General features: G+C 41.7%; 2 protein-coding genes across 4 annotated transcripts; one reads left to right on the top strand and one right to left on the bottom strand.

The window, feature by feature from the left end:
• Positions 1-2,499: 2,499 nt before the first annotated feature.
• Positions 2,500-7,209, bottom strand: vsig8a (V-set and immunoglobulin domain containing 8a). Of its 2 annotated transcripts, none has more exons than XM_028973336.1 (9): positions 6,971-7,209; positions 6,601-6,839; positions 6,018-6,103; positions 5,767-5,936; positions 5,103-5,307; positions 4,797-4,949; positions 4,566-4,688; positions 4,303-4,444; positions 2,500-3,473 (listed from the first exon to the last, which is right to left on the bottom strand). In XM_028973336.1, the coding sequence occupies exons 2-9, from the start codon at positions 6,705-6,707 to the stop codon at positions 3,311-3,313; spliced, it is 1,149 nt and encodes a 382-aa protein (XP_028829169.1). In that variant the 5' UTR covers positions 6,708-6,839; positions 6,971-7,209; the 3' UTR covers positions 2,500-3,310. The 2 variants fall into 2 exon arrangements, with proteins under 2 accessions (XP_028829169.1, XP_028829168.1); XM_028973335.1 differs by having other exon boundaries at positions 6,601-6,710.
• Positions 7,132-12,844, top strand: prkab1a (protein kinase, AMP-activated, beta 1 non-catalytic subunit, a). 2 transcript variants are annotated; one of them, XM_028973338.1, is made up of 8 exons: positions 7,132-7,279; positions 10,283-10,502; positions 10,588-10,757; positions 11,100-11,193; positions 11,275-11,389; positions 11,539-11,672; positions 11,830-11,898; positions 11,986-12,844. In XM_028973338.1, exons 2-8 carry the CDS (start codon positions 10,353-10,355, stop codon positions 12,061-12,063), a joined length of 810 nt encoding a protein of 269 aa, XP_028829171.1. In that variant the 5' UTR covers positions 7,132-7,279; positions 10,283-10,352; the 3' UTR covers positions 12,064-12,844. The 2 variants fall into 2 exon arrangements, with proteins under 2 accessions (XP_028829171.1, XP_028829170.1); XM_028973337.1 differs by lacking the exon at positions 7,132-7,279 and adding an exon at positions 8,014-8,145.
• Positions 12,845-13,042: the final 198 nt, after the last annotated feature.

Genomic DNA, 13,042 nt, shown 5'->3' with positions numbered 1-13,042 from the left:
AAAAACCATGGCCTAGCGACTTAGGAAAACTTCAAGAAGCACAGCAGACTGAGTTCATAGACAGTTTATAAACTTTATGTGTGCGTGTGTGTGTGTCTGCCCCTGTGTGACTTTCTGAATATGTGTGAGCGCTGCAGAAGGAAGGCTGTGGGGGATTAATTGGTCCTCTCACCGAGCACACAGCTTAAAAAAAAAAAAACAGCCACCGGAGACGCAGAGAACATCATCCTCAGCCGTCAGAGCGGCTTTCCTCAGCCCTGCGGCGAGGGAGAGAAGGCTGAAGATGGCCATTCGGACGGGCGACGGGGCTGAGACAACGTGACATTTCACCCGCCACTGAGGCCAGGGTGTTTCAGCCACATTAAGGCTGAAGCCTTGAGAGGCTGCTGAAAGGCGTCCATTGTAGCTCGTGCAAAAGGTGCAGAGTAGCTGACACTAATTATCATTGTGCCAAGAGGAACCGAGAGACCTCCCGAATGGTAGATGATGACTGTTTAACTTGGCTTCCACATAAATGTCTGATCTAGCCAGGCAGATATCCTGCAATTAATGCATTACTCATGGCCATGTTAAAAATCTAATTAAATCATAGTTCAATCAGCTATTTCAAAATGTTTCATGTTCCTATAAATCTTTCATATCTTTTATATCTTTCATATTCAGTGAAATGAATTGAAATCACAGCATTTTTAGTTTTAGATGTGGATGAACTTTGTGCCAGTAGAATCTGAATTTCAATGAAATGTGTTTGAATCAGAATTGCACAAACTGAATTTGAATGTATTCAATTTACACCCCTGAAACAGTATATCAAAATTCACTTCTCCAAATTCAATTTCAGTTTATTGTGATGCACAATTTGGGTCCTTAAGGAAAAGCAATGGAGCGTCAAAAAGTGGTAATAAACTAAGGACACCATCAAAGGACACACCCAGCACATCCAGTTTCTTTGGAATTCAGATCCAATTTGAACAATTCAAATTAAGTTTGTGAAATTTAGATTCAAATATAATCAGTTCAAGTTCTGTTTCTACAAATGTCAGCCCATACATAGACTATCACAAAAATATTTCTGCCATTCATTAGATAAAGAACTGGAGCATACAGACACCTAGTGGCTGACTCAAGCAATGCATTTCTCCTATTTTGAACACTGAAGCTAGAAAAGGGAGTTCAAAGAGGAACTGGTTCAAATAATTTACAATAAACATGGAAGACAAAGCAATCCTTCTGAGGCCTCCCTGTACTGTAACCTCTTAGAAAATTACTAGAGTTTCTATGACCGCGCCTACAGTTTCAAGGTCATTATCGCTGAAAATGTAATTATAAAACCATACAAAAACAGAAATTACACTTGAATGGTTTCTGTTCTTTGTGTGTTAGAATCAGTTCCCAGTGTCATGTGGTTGCTTCTTAATATGACAAAAAAAAAACATCTTCATAGGTGCACACCCATGAATTCACTCCCATGGGTTTTACAAAATTGATGCCATATTATATTTAATAGAAATAGTAGAGAAAACCGAGAGACTGTACAAACAGAAAAGTCACATAAATAACATAATCATGGTGTAGTTTAATGGCAGAAATAACAACAAATTGTTTTTGTTCATCATCATAATGCTGTCCAGTGGGGAACATTGATTATGAGAAAAATAAACCAAAGTGCCTTCAGTGCTTATTTAAACTTTGAGCATTTTCTTCTAGTTTCTACATAGCTGAAAAACAAGTTCAATTGAGAACTCATTTTAGAAATTGCTTATCCGATCTGAAGTATTATTGAACTACTGACAATCTTATCAGCCATTATAAGTGTCAGATTTATCCAAAGGATCCATCCACATCAGAATGTAGATCCCCGTTAAAGATCCTTTATTCATTAAGAAAATGTGCAGTGTAGCCAAATATGGAAAAAAAAAACCCTGTTTTTGTGTTAACTATGCAGTTTCTTTGGGGAATGATTTCTCTTCGTTCACTGGTCTTGTTAAAAAGGCAGAGACTTTGGTACTGCTTCTGTTTAAAAGGGAAACATTCTCATTAGGCTTCATTTCCAAAGCCGCTGCCTAAAAGAAAGTCATTTGTACAAAGACCAGTGGTTCCAAGACAATTTTTAAGATTCAGCAGACCAGACCCATGAATTAAAAATCTAAAATTAAGCCAGTCGGGAGGGGGCAGCTGTTAGTGTGCACTGCGCTGAGTGAGAAAAGGCTGAAGATGGCCCTCCAGATGGGCTGAGACAACGTGACATTTCACCCGCCACTGAGGCCAGGGTGTTACGACCACATTAAGGCTGAAGCCTTCAGAGGCTGTTGAAAGGCGTCCATTGTAGCTCATGCAAACGGTGCAGAGTAGCTGCCACTAATTACCATTGTGCCAAGAGGAACCGAGAGACCTCCCGAATGGTAGATGATGACTGTTAAACTTGCCTTCAACATAAATGTCTGGTCTAATTAAGCATCTGATATACATCTGATATTAATACAGTACAGTGCTCATAGCCATGGAAAAAGGATTTTATTAAATCATAGTTCAGTAATTTAATTCAAAATCTTTCATGTTTTTAAAAGTGCCATATAAAATTGATTGAAATTACAGCATATTCATTTTCAGTTACACAGACTACATTATTTAGACAGGGGGTAGATAGGACAATAAAAGCACAAAAACACGTATCTATGTTCAGCCATTGTGAAGCAGTAGTGAACTGGAGCCTACAGACACCTAGTGGCTGACTCAAGAAATGCATGTCTCCTCTTCTGAACATCGAAGCTAGAAAAGGCAGTTCAAACAGGAACCGGTTCAAATAATTTACAATAAACATGGAAGACAAAGCAACCCTTCTGAGGCCTCCCTGCATTGTAACCTCTCAGAAAATTACTGCAGTTTCTATGACCGCGCCTACAGTTTCAAGGTCATCATGTTAACCCATCGCTAAAAATGTAATTATAAAACTATACAAAAACAGAAATGACACCTTAATGGTTTCTGTTCTTTGTGTGTCAGATTTATTTCCCAGTGTCTCGTGGTTGCATCTTAATATAACAGGTGCACACCCATGAATTCACTCGCATAGGTTTTACAAAACCGCTGCCATATTATATTTACTAGAAATAGTAGAGAAAACCCACAGAATTTTACAAACAGAAATGTCAAATAAATAACATACACATGGTGCAGTATAGAGGCAGTAATAGCACAAAAACACAAAACCTACTTTCATTTGTGACGAAAAGTTTTTGTTCATCATCTCGGTAATGCTGTCCAGCGGGGAATATTAATTATGAGAGAAATGAATCAAAGTGCCTCAGTTTCAGACTACATAACCATATCTGTTGCCACCATTAGCTGCAGAATAGCCTGTGCTGGTAGAGGATGGGTGTTTGACATTTTCTCCAACCTGGCTGTACGCCAGTCCAGATCGGGTTCTGGACACACGGCTAGATGGGCGGCTCTCTGGGGCAGGGACATCCTCCCTGAAAAGGGAACAGCACATGAAGAGATGTCTCTTATTCAGTGTGCTTATTTAAACCAGGACACTGAGCATTTTCTTTTAGTTTTTACATACATGAAAATGGTCTCTCATCATTTATCCGGTCTAAAGTGTGTTATCAGCCGTAATAAGTGTAAAATATATCCAGATCAATCCAGATAAAATATGTGGCTCCGCGTTAAAGATCCTTTATTCATTAAGAAAATGTGCAGTGTAGCCAAATATGGAAATAATAAAACCCTGTTTTTGTGTTAATTGTGCAGTTTCTTTGGGGAATAATTTCTCTTCGTTCACAGGTCTGGTTAGAAAAAACACAGACTTTGGTACGGCTTCGGTTTAAAGGGGAAACATTCTCATTAGGCCACATTTCTAAAGCTACTGCCTAATAGAAAGTCATTTGTACAAAGACCAGCAGGTGGTCTTTTATTTCAGCAGACCAGACCCATGAATTTAAATATTAAAAATTAAGCCAGTTCGGTGGGCGGCTGTTTTGTATGCACTGTATTTGTGACTACTGTGTCTTTCACATAAAAAAAAGATACTGAAAGCTGAAACATTTATGTTAGCAGTGAAGTTTGCATGCTGGTTTGGTACTATATGATTCGAAAGGTGCTAAAATAATAAAAATGTCAGTGTGTACCGGGGTGGTAGTAGCCTAGTGGGTGAACCAGAAGACCACAAAGTCCCAGGTTCAAACCCCACTTACTACCATTGTGTTCCTGAGCAAGACATTTAACCCTGCGTGTCTCCAGGGGGGACTGTCCCTCTAACTACCGATTATAAATCACTCAGGATAAAATAGATTTTCAAACCTGATTTCGTTGGACATCTCTTTTTCAAAGCGAGGGTGCCGCTCATATTTGTAGATAAAGAGCCAGATGAGTATGATGAGGACGATGATGAGGAGCAGACAGCCAACCACAATGCCTGCAATCACTCCGGCTCTGCTGGGGGCTGAAGGAGAGCTTCCATCATTCCACATCTTGCACAGCAACCATACGAGTGTGTCAGTGTGTCCCAGGGGCCGTGCTAATAACTCGAATATGGATCGGTTGTTGTGACAGTGTGTACTTACGTTTGACAGCTCTCAGGTTGAGTTTGCATTTATCTTTACCCACGGCGTTGCTCGCATCACATCTGTAAACTCCCGCAAAGGCTGCTGAATGATTACTGATCACCAGTTTCCCGGTCTGGGGGTCTGTGCAGCCCCAAAAAGAGACACAGGGGTTGTCATTGGATGAGCAATGTTTCAGAGTACTGCACTAGTGCATGAGAATATGCAGTGATGAACAGCGATTGCACTGACGCTGTATGGCAGAGGACGGGATAGAGCCTCCGAACTCCCTGTTCCACTCGTACTGCAGAGGAGCTAAACCCTGAGAAGCTTTGCAGTGCAGGGACACGCTCTCTCCCACCCCTTCATCACCCTCCACCCAGCATTTGAGCTTTGAAGGAGGCTCTGTCAGACGGAAAAGCTGTGGTTAAACAGGGATATGGAATGCATATCTCTTGAAAAAAAAATAAAAAATGAACCAAAACCACTATACTGGATCAGAGCCGCTTACTCCAAAGAGCAGAATTAAACCGGCGTCGCCACGAATAAAGGTCTTACCCAGCACTGAAAGGGAGATCTTGCGCGAATCAAATCCTGGCATTTTTTTCACCTTGCATAGGTAGACACCAGTGTGAGCGGGGGTCAGAGAGCTGATGGAAATGGAGGCATCGCCGTTGGACGGGTCTGTCGCTGCAAAATCCAGCCCTTCCACCAGCTCGTGGCTCCCAAGGACATGTTTGCGTCCACCGGAGTAGGAAATTAACTAACACACAGAGATGACACCCTTAACACAGGTCATGATGTTGTCCTCAAATTCAGAATTCCACCCCAATCTCATTTCATCTGTGGTAGCCATTTTAAATCTGTGTGTGCACCATAATGTTCCTCGCCCATGCTAAATGAAAATTTTTAATTTCACACCCAATCAAATACAATTTGTGATTGGAAAAAAAAAATGTCTCTAATAATGTTGGCTCTTGGATAATGTTATTGGGCTTGTTTATTGGGAGCAGGGGGTGGTGAGTTCTTAGAATTTGCAATTCAAAGAAACTGGTTTTCCTGAATAGGGCAAACACGCACACATGCCGCTAAGCCCTGTTCCGCATGTCACGAAAACGAAATGTCATGCAATTCATGATTCAATACAGAATACGGCCCTAAAAAAATGATTTGCAGGTTTGCACCTCAAGGGAGAGAACCATCCGTCCCCTCCTACACTCACCATCTGGTCCCTCTGGGTGGTGTCAGGGTTGATCACCGACCACTCGATGTCCAGCTCTCCAGTATCCAACGGGCCCGGCGTATACGTGCAGGCCAGTGTCACTGACTCCCCCAAGGCTTTCTGCACAGTTGGGGGACCCGTGGACGTAATCTGCATGGCGCTGGCAACATCTAGACAGGAACACGCACGAAACGTTCAGCAATGGCGATACGGGTATGTTTTTGGGTTTGTGACTTTCTCCGCTAGGTCACCTTCACTGAGCATCAGCGCCAGTCCAAACACCAGTCCAATCATGGCAGCGGCACCAGACTGTCCCATATCAGCCCATCTGTAGGGTCTATTAAAACAAAATCGAAAAAGATCTGCCGCTTGTGGTGCTTGTCGCCTTGACAAAATGGACGGTGGCAATTCTACCAGGATGTGCATTTTCAAGGAAGTGCGCCATCAACACAGTTCGACATGGGAAGGAATCCTAAAAATTCTGTTAAATATTTACACCATCCAGTGCAAACTCAGACGGCAGTTAATAGCCGGGCACGTTCATTCGTCGCGCAAAAGAATCAAACGGAGCCTTTCGAGAGTAAGCCCTGCAAAACCACACATCTATCACGCAACATTCAGTCAAAATGACTCCCCTTTTACAAAACCTTTCACTCTGCTTAGCCACAAACACACAGGAGGGACACCGGTCAAAGCTGGGAAGAACTGGTTTGAAAGGTATGTTCATGTACAAAAAACACCTCGATCCTTCACAACCCGAAGCACCCTGTCAAGCAGGCAAGGACACTGAGGGCAAGAAATCAATAGTCATAATAAAAAAAAGAAGAAGAGTACCTGCTTGTGAGCTGCCGATTCAGACCTGAGGCCATGTCAGTCGATGGTTTAAAAAAAAAAAAAAAGACTACATGCGATGGGATGTCGCTCTTCCTCCTCGTTTTCATACGCTGCCAACAAAAGATCACATCGCCGGCGTCACTCTCCTACTCTTACACTCCGGTCCTCGGGTTACAGCGCTCTTGCTGCTCTGCTCTTCAGGTGACAGGTGTTTCCACAATGGCCGACTCGAAAGCTTTCTTTCAACAGACACAAAAAAAAAGCCAACTCCACCCGCCCAGCAGCAACAGCGACAGGAACGTTTCACAGTAAATACTGTAAATGTATTAAAGCATCGAATGAAATAAAAAAAAAAGAAAACAAGCGTTACCTTGTTCTCCAGAGGAAAGGAGGACCTGGACTGATACAAATTCTCAGAGGAGGTTCCCATGGCACCTGACACAGCCACAGATCACAGATAACCAGGAACAGGTTCTACCACAGGCGTGCATGCAGAAGTGCATATTATAGTAACGCCTTTTAACGCAAACTCCGGGCAAAGTCAAAACGTCGCTTTTTCAGCGCCATTAAGTATTAGTGTGAGTAACAACTCGCCTACGATGCGATGAGAAATAAACAACCAAATGCTTATCTGGGTATGACATTCTTCATACCCGCCTCTAGTAGGCTTTGCCAGAAGGTAAGTAAATATTTCACTTGCTAACTAAACATGTATTGTTATGCATTGATAAATAATGAATATGTGCGGTGTGGCCTTTTAAAGCAGGACAAATTGCAGCTTTTAAAGGGGGCGTGAACTGTGGACCATTTTGGTTTGGGAACTTTTAATTGTTTATTTCTGCATTTTGTCTGAAAGGCATTCTATATTTTTAAATATATTTATTTGACATTGTTAATTTTGTGTTAACATTGTGGTGGCAATGTCTTTGGTGGTAATGACATTTGGTTATGTATTTTACCTGCTTACACCAGTTACATTCACAAAGCACACAATAATACATTTATTTTTTGTTCTTACATTAAATTAGAGCTGTTCGAACAAACATGATTTATTACAATTTAAGCAATTTCGTTTTTTTCTCCCCCACTGGAAGACACTCATTCCTCCACACGTTCCTCCAGTCTCTGCTTACATGATTACCAAAAATACCAAACCTAAAAACGTATGTAACAAATGTTAATACAGATTTTATTATTGTCATTATTATTTCATCCATTGACACGAAACAATAGTTTAAAATCTGGGTAATATTATCTCCTGCATGATTATACACTTCTTTTTCCTAAAGCCAAATTAAAGGCAAAGATCTCTGGTTAAAAAATAAAAAACTGAACCCCCCCCATGCTGATGTTGCCCTGTCACTGCGGCCACATCGTCCGCTGTAATTTCGCGCTGGCGGCGGCGGCGGGGTGGGCGGGGCAGGTGACGTCACGTCACGTTACGCCACGCCCCCCGCGACGCCGCGGACAGGGGACGCTGACTGATGACAGATAAAGCGGCCGGGCAGAGAGTAAACAGAAGCCGCGCCAGGTTCCGTACGCCAGGTAAGCGCGTTTCAAAGCGATCGGCCACCGAACACGCTCCGTCCGTCCGCGCCCCAGTAGCCGAGTTGGCCGAACTGGTTATGTTAGGAGCACGAAATAAGCTGAAAAGGACACGCATGCCACTTGTTTCTGCGACTCCCCGCCATACTAGCTCGTTCATATTAACATGGACACACTGTTACTGCTTTTAAACACGATGGTTGGTTTTAATCGCATTTCCAGCGGGCACTGTTTACTTTCAGCGCCTGCTAGCCTAGCCGACAAGCTAGCTGGGCAGCGTGCAATGGCCACGGGTGGCTTCCAAAAGGGGCTGCTGCCTTTTTTTTTATTAATAATAATAAGCCTGCGTGATTACCAGCGCATTCTGCCAGTAAAACTGCACCAGGACACCAGGCCTGCTTTTTAAAGGCAGCAAAGATGCAGCCGTGCAGAGAAGCCGCTGCCGACGGGGCACTTGGGAGTCTGATTAAATACTCATTTCTGGGGAGTTTTCATTTCCTCATCCGCTTCAGCGCCGTGAATAGTGAACATGGTCATAAAAACAGCGCAGTAACAGTGAATTAGAGTAGAAGCTAGCAGCTGTAAATCCAAGGACAAATCAAAAAGTAAAGCTGCTGCACACAGAAAGACATTCTGCTTCAACTACAGTACCGTTTCAGCGTGACTGATTAAAAGTCCACATTTTAAAGTTTGGTCTCCAATTACGTTGGGAAAATACATTTTTCAAAAATAAATAAATAAATTATATATATATATATATAATACACACACACACACACACACACACACACACACAGAGTGTGCAGCTGAGGACTCCACCAGGCACACAAAAATGTGAGTGTAGGAGGGGAAATGTATAACATAAACACGAAAGGAGGTGTTAAATGGATTTACATTTACAGCATTTAGCAGACGCCCTTGTCCAGAGCGACTTACAATCAGTAGTTTCAGGGACAGTCCCCCTGGAGACACTCAGGTTTAAGTGTCTTGCTCAGGGACCCAATGGTAGAAGGCAGGATTTGAACTTGGGTCTTCTGGTTCATAGTTACCCACTAGGCTACTACCACCCATAAAAGGTAATGATGTTATTTGCTTTGGGGAAAAAAATAAAATAAAATGTACAACCTCAGCCAACTCACGGAGTGTGTTAGTACAAAGATGTAAAACACTTGAGAGCATACAAGAAGCCATTTTATACATTTTAATTTTGATTATTTCATATTATGTTGAAATACCAGCCTATGCATATAGTGTGCACATGGTGGTCTTGCTAAACATCTCTTGTAGCGCATCTGAGCCCAATCCTGGAAGACGTAGGTCACGTGCTTCTCTGCCAAGTCACTGCTTGTTTCAGGATTCTGCAGCGTTACAGGACAGTAACAGTTAGAGGGTTCTCACGATACGTATCACGATACACGGGTCACAGTACGATTATATTCTACATGGAAAAACAGAGCTGAAACACAAGATGCTGTGACAGGTCTATCATGTTTTGTGACTTCACGCTGCCTGAAATGTCGAGCACTAATTCAGAGTACTCAGCTGTACAGCGCCATCTACAGGAGTGGCGGTTGTAGTCGCACGCTGATTCTCATCTCTGCTGACCTCACTAAAGAAAACTCTTCACCGCACCACCCAGTTCATTGAGACATACTGTATGTGATTACAGGATATATAAGAAATATATCTTGTGTAAATGTTATTAAATTTGCATAGAAAAATATCAATAATTGATGTCCCTCTATCGATACATTATCACCACATGTAAAATATTGTGATATGTTGCTGTATTGATATTTTCTAACACCCCTAGTATCGGTATTTGACCCTGATGGACTTAAATTGCATATTTTAACTGATTACAAAGAACAGTTAAAGATGGAAAAACAAGCAGCTGCACAGTATCTTACAATTCAATACACGGAGAAACCTGAGAATAAGACAACTTGAGTCAACATTTACCCGTGCTTATAGCTGAAACTGTTCTGTGCCAAAGCCAACATGAAGGGAGGGGCAGCGAGGGAGGGGGTGAATTTATTTATTTTTTAAAACCTTTTTCCCCAGTATGACACAGGGTTGAGTCCACAATGGTTTGTTCTCATATTTTGAGTTTCTTTATTTTAAACTGCCTTCACAGTGGACTGATCTGGCACCAGTTTGCTGGTGCCTGCCCACCGTGACCTTGGTGCTTTGCCGCAGAGGGCACCATGGGAAACACAAGCAGCGAGAGGGCTGGCATGGCCCAAGGCGAAAAGGCCCACAGGCGTGATAGCCGTGGAGCCAAAGAAGGTGACCGGCCAAAGATCCTGATGGACAGTCCTGAAGATGCAGATATTTTTCACGGTGAAGACATGAAGGCAAGTAACTTCTGGAAATTGTAGTGACCACACTGAAGCTTTACCAAAAAAAAAAAATTATCCTTTATTTCTCTACTTCCGCAAGGTCCCACTGGAGAAAGACGAATATCTCGCATGGCAACAAGATTTGGAGGCCAATGAAAAGGGTTCCGCCCTGGATAGACCTACAGTGTTCCGCTGGACAGGGGCAGGAAAGGAAGTTTTTCTGTCAGGCTCCTTCAACAACTGGACGAACAAGATCCCCTTAACCAGAAGGTGAGAGAGCCTGTTCTTTTTTTTTTTGGTTGACATGGCACAGCTTGTCACTAGGAGGCAGTAGTGAGCAAGTGTCTGTTTATATTTATTTACAGTATTACACAAAGTATCAGAATTTTGAGGATGGTTTGATTAGACAATTGTATTAAATATATGTAGGTATTCAACAAATTGATTTTTAATTACTTCTAAAAAAATAATTGATCACACAAATACATTAATTTGGATATAAATGTCACAAGAGCATTTTATTCCTTTTTAAATTTATATTTGTTGCAGTTTTGTTGGAGATATGTGTTTGATCTTCTGTGGATTGGTTGTCTTTGTGCCTTTCCTCAACAGCCAGAATAACTTTGTGGCAATCGTGGATTTGCCCGAAGGAGAGCACCAGTACAAATTCTTTGTGGATGGTCAGTGGACTCATGACCCAACCGAGGTGAGAGATGTGTTGTGAATGAGAACTCTGCTAATGTTGAACCCAGATATTGCCATCTAGAAACTTCTAATCTGTCCCCAGCCTGTGGTGACCAACCAGATGGGCACAGTCAACAACATCATCCAGGTCCGAAAGACAGACTTCGAGGTGTTTGATGCGCTAATGGTCGACTCACAGAAATGCTCTGACATGTCAGGTGCGAGGTTAATAATTAATAATTTATTATTCTTAATGATATAAAGTCAAAACTAATCTATTAATTCTGTACTTTTTATTTATTTCGAATTTCCCAGGTGCTGTAATTTAATAGATGTGCATTAAATCTCTAATATTTTACCATATCAGACCTGTCCAGCTCGCCTCCTGGTCCATACCATCAGGACGCCTATGCTCCCAAACAGGAGGAGAAGTACAAATCTCCACCCATTCTTCCTCCTCACCTGCTGCAGGTCATTCTCAACAAGGACACTGGAATTTCGGTGAGTGCCGATCTCTCTCTCTCTCTATATATAAATTATATAAATAGTATTTGTTTATTTTATTGATTTATTTAATGATGTTACTAGGTGGACTTACATTACATTGATGCTAGTGAATTATGATCAGTGTGAATTCTTTTGTTTTTTCGTATAACAGTGCGACCCTGCATTGCTTCCTGAGCCCAATCATGTGATGCTTAATCATCTCTATGCACTCTCAATCAAGGTAAGCTATTTACTCCTACTAGACTTATCAAAAAACAGTTCTTTACACTGATGAAAAGTTTCCTAATGGTCTTCTTCTTGTCTTCAGGATGGTGTGATGGTGCTGAGTGCCACGCACCGCTACAAGAAAAAATACGTCACGACCCTGCTGTACAAGCCCATTTGAGCACAGCTGTTTCCAGATGCACAGCAGCTGGAACCCATCCTGCTTTCCGGCATCATCTTCCTCCTCCATCTATTCCTCCACATCACAAGTCTTTATCTTTCACAGTAGAGCAACCTGCCTGCATTTCCTTTGTGGCATAAAAAAAAAACTCATGCAGCCCAGAAAAAGTGAACTGTACTGGCAAGAAGCTGTGTGTGAAGTGGACTTGTTTGATGGAGCTTGTGGTGATGGCAGTGAAATGGTCATTTCTCCTATACAGCCGCAGATGCTACTGTAAGCACTACCTGTTGCTTCCCGGGCAGTAAAGGCTTTTCATTCACAGTTCAGATTGGGTTTTGGATCTTGGTATACATTCAACTGCTGAGCGAATGCTCTTAACTTTATTGGGTCTCCTGAAAAGTGCAAGCTGTGAATGGAAGAGTGGAAGTGGTGAAAATGCATTGCAAGTCTCTGAACTGAAAATTGACACCGTGTGCTGACTGCTGAGACTCTAGTTCTGACTAGTTTAGGATTAGTTGTAACAATTAAATTTGCTTTAAAAATAGATAGCTAGTGTTTATTACCCTTTATTACAATAGAACACAATATTTTAAAATGTCACACTTTGATTTTTAAGTTTTCTGTGCATAACCTATTGGTGTTTGAGTGTGTGGCCAAATATATTGCGAACAAGTGGGACCAACAGAACTGAAGAATGTGATGGATAAAGAAAATTGACCATTTTGTTCATTTGTTTATACTCAGTGCCAGATTTGTACCCTAATAAATGACTAATATTTAATTGGTGTGTTGCTTTGTGTGGCTTGCATCATTTCAATACTTGCATTTACATATATACATGCAAACTAATTTTATTACTATTATTTTTATTTACTCTTCACTAGTAGAACCAAGTGGGAAAGTAAAAGTTGGGAGTGGATCAGGTACAGCCAGAAAAAAAAATCTAAAAATGGAATTCGCATTTTAGCTGCGTGAGCAC

This window comes from Denticeps clupeoides, chromosome 3 (genome assembly GCF_900700375.1).
Source record: "Denticeps clupeoides chromosome 3, fDenClu1.1, whole genome shotgun sequence".
Taxonomy (NCBI): domain Eukaryota; kingdom Metazoa; phylum Chordata; class Actinopteri; order Clupeiformes; family Denticipitidae; genus Denticeps; species Denticeps clupeoides.
This window is presented reverse-complemented; position numbering and strand designations above follow the sequence as displayed.

Coding starts and splice junctions, on each gene's coding strand:
- vsig8a (XM_028973335.1), bottom strand. CDS start 7,030: ATGGGAACCTCCTCTGAGAATTTGTATCAGTCCAGGTCCTCCTTTCCT. Junction 6,104..6,600: donor AATCGGCAGCTCACAAGCAG/GTACTCTTCTTC, acceptor TTGTTTTAATAG/ACCCTACAGATGGGCTGATA. Junction 4,950..5,102: donor GATCTCCCTTTCAGTGCTGG/GTAAGACCTTTA, acceptor TCCGTCTGACAG/AGCCTCCTTCAAAGCTCAAA.
- prkab1a (XM_028973338.1), top strand. CDS start 10,353: ATGGGAAACACAAGCAGCGAGAGGGCTGGCATGGCCCAAGGCGAAAAG. Junction 10,758..11,099: donor AAGATCCCCTTAACCAGAAG/GTGAGAGAGCCT, acceptor TTTCCTCAACAG/CCAGAATAACTTTGTGGCAA. Junction 11,194..11,274: donor GGACTCATGACCCAACCGAG/GTGAGAGATGTG, acceptor ATCTGTCCCCAG/CCTGTGGTGACCAACCAGAT.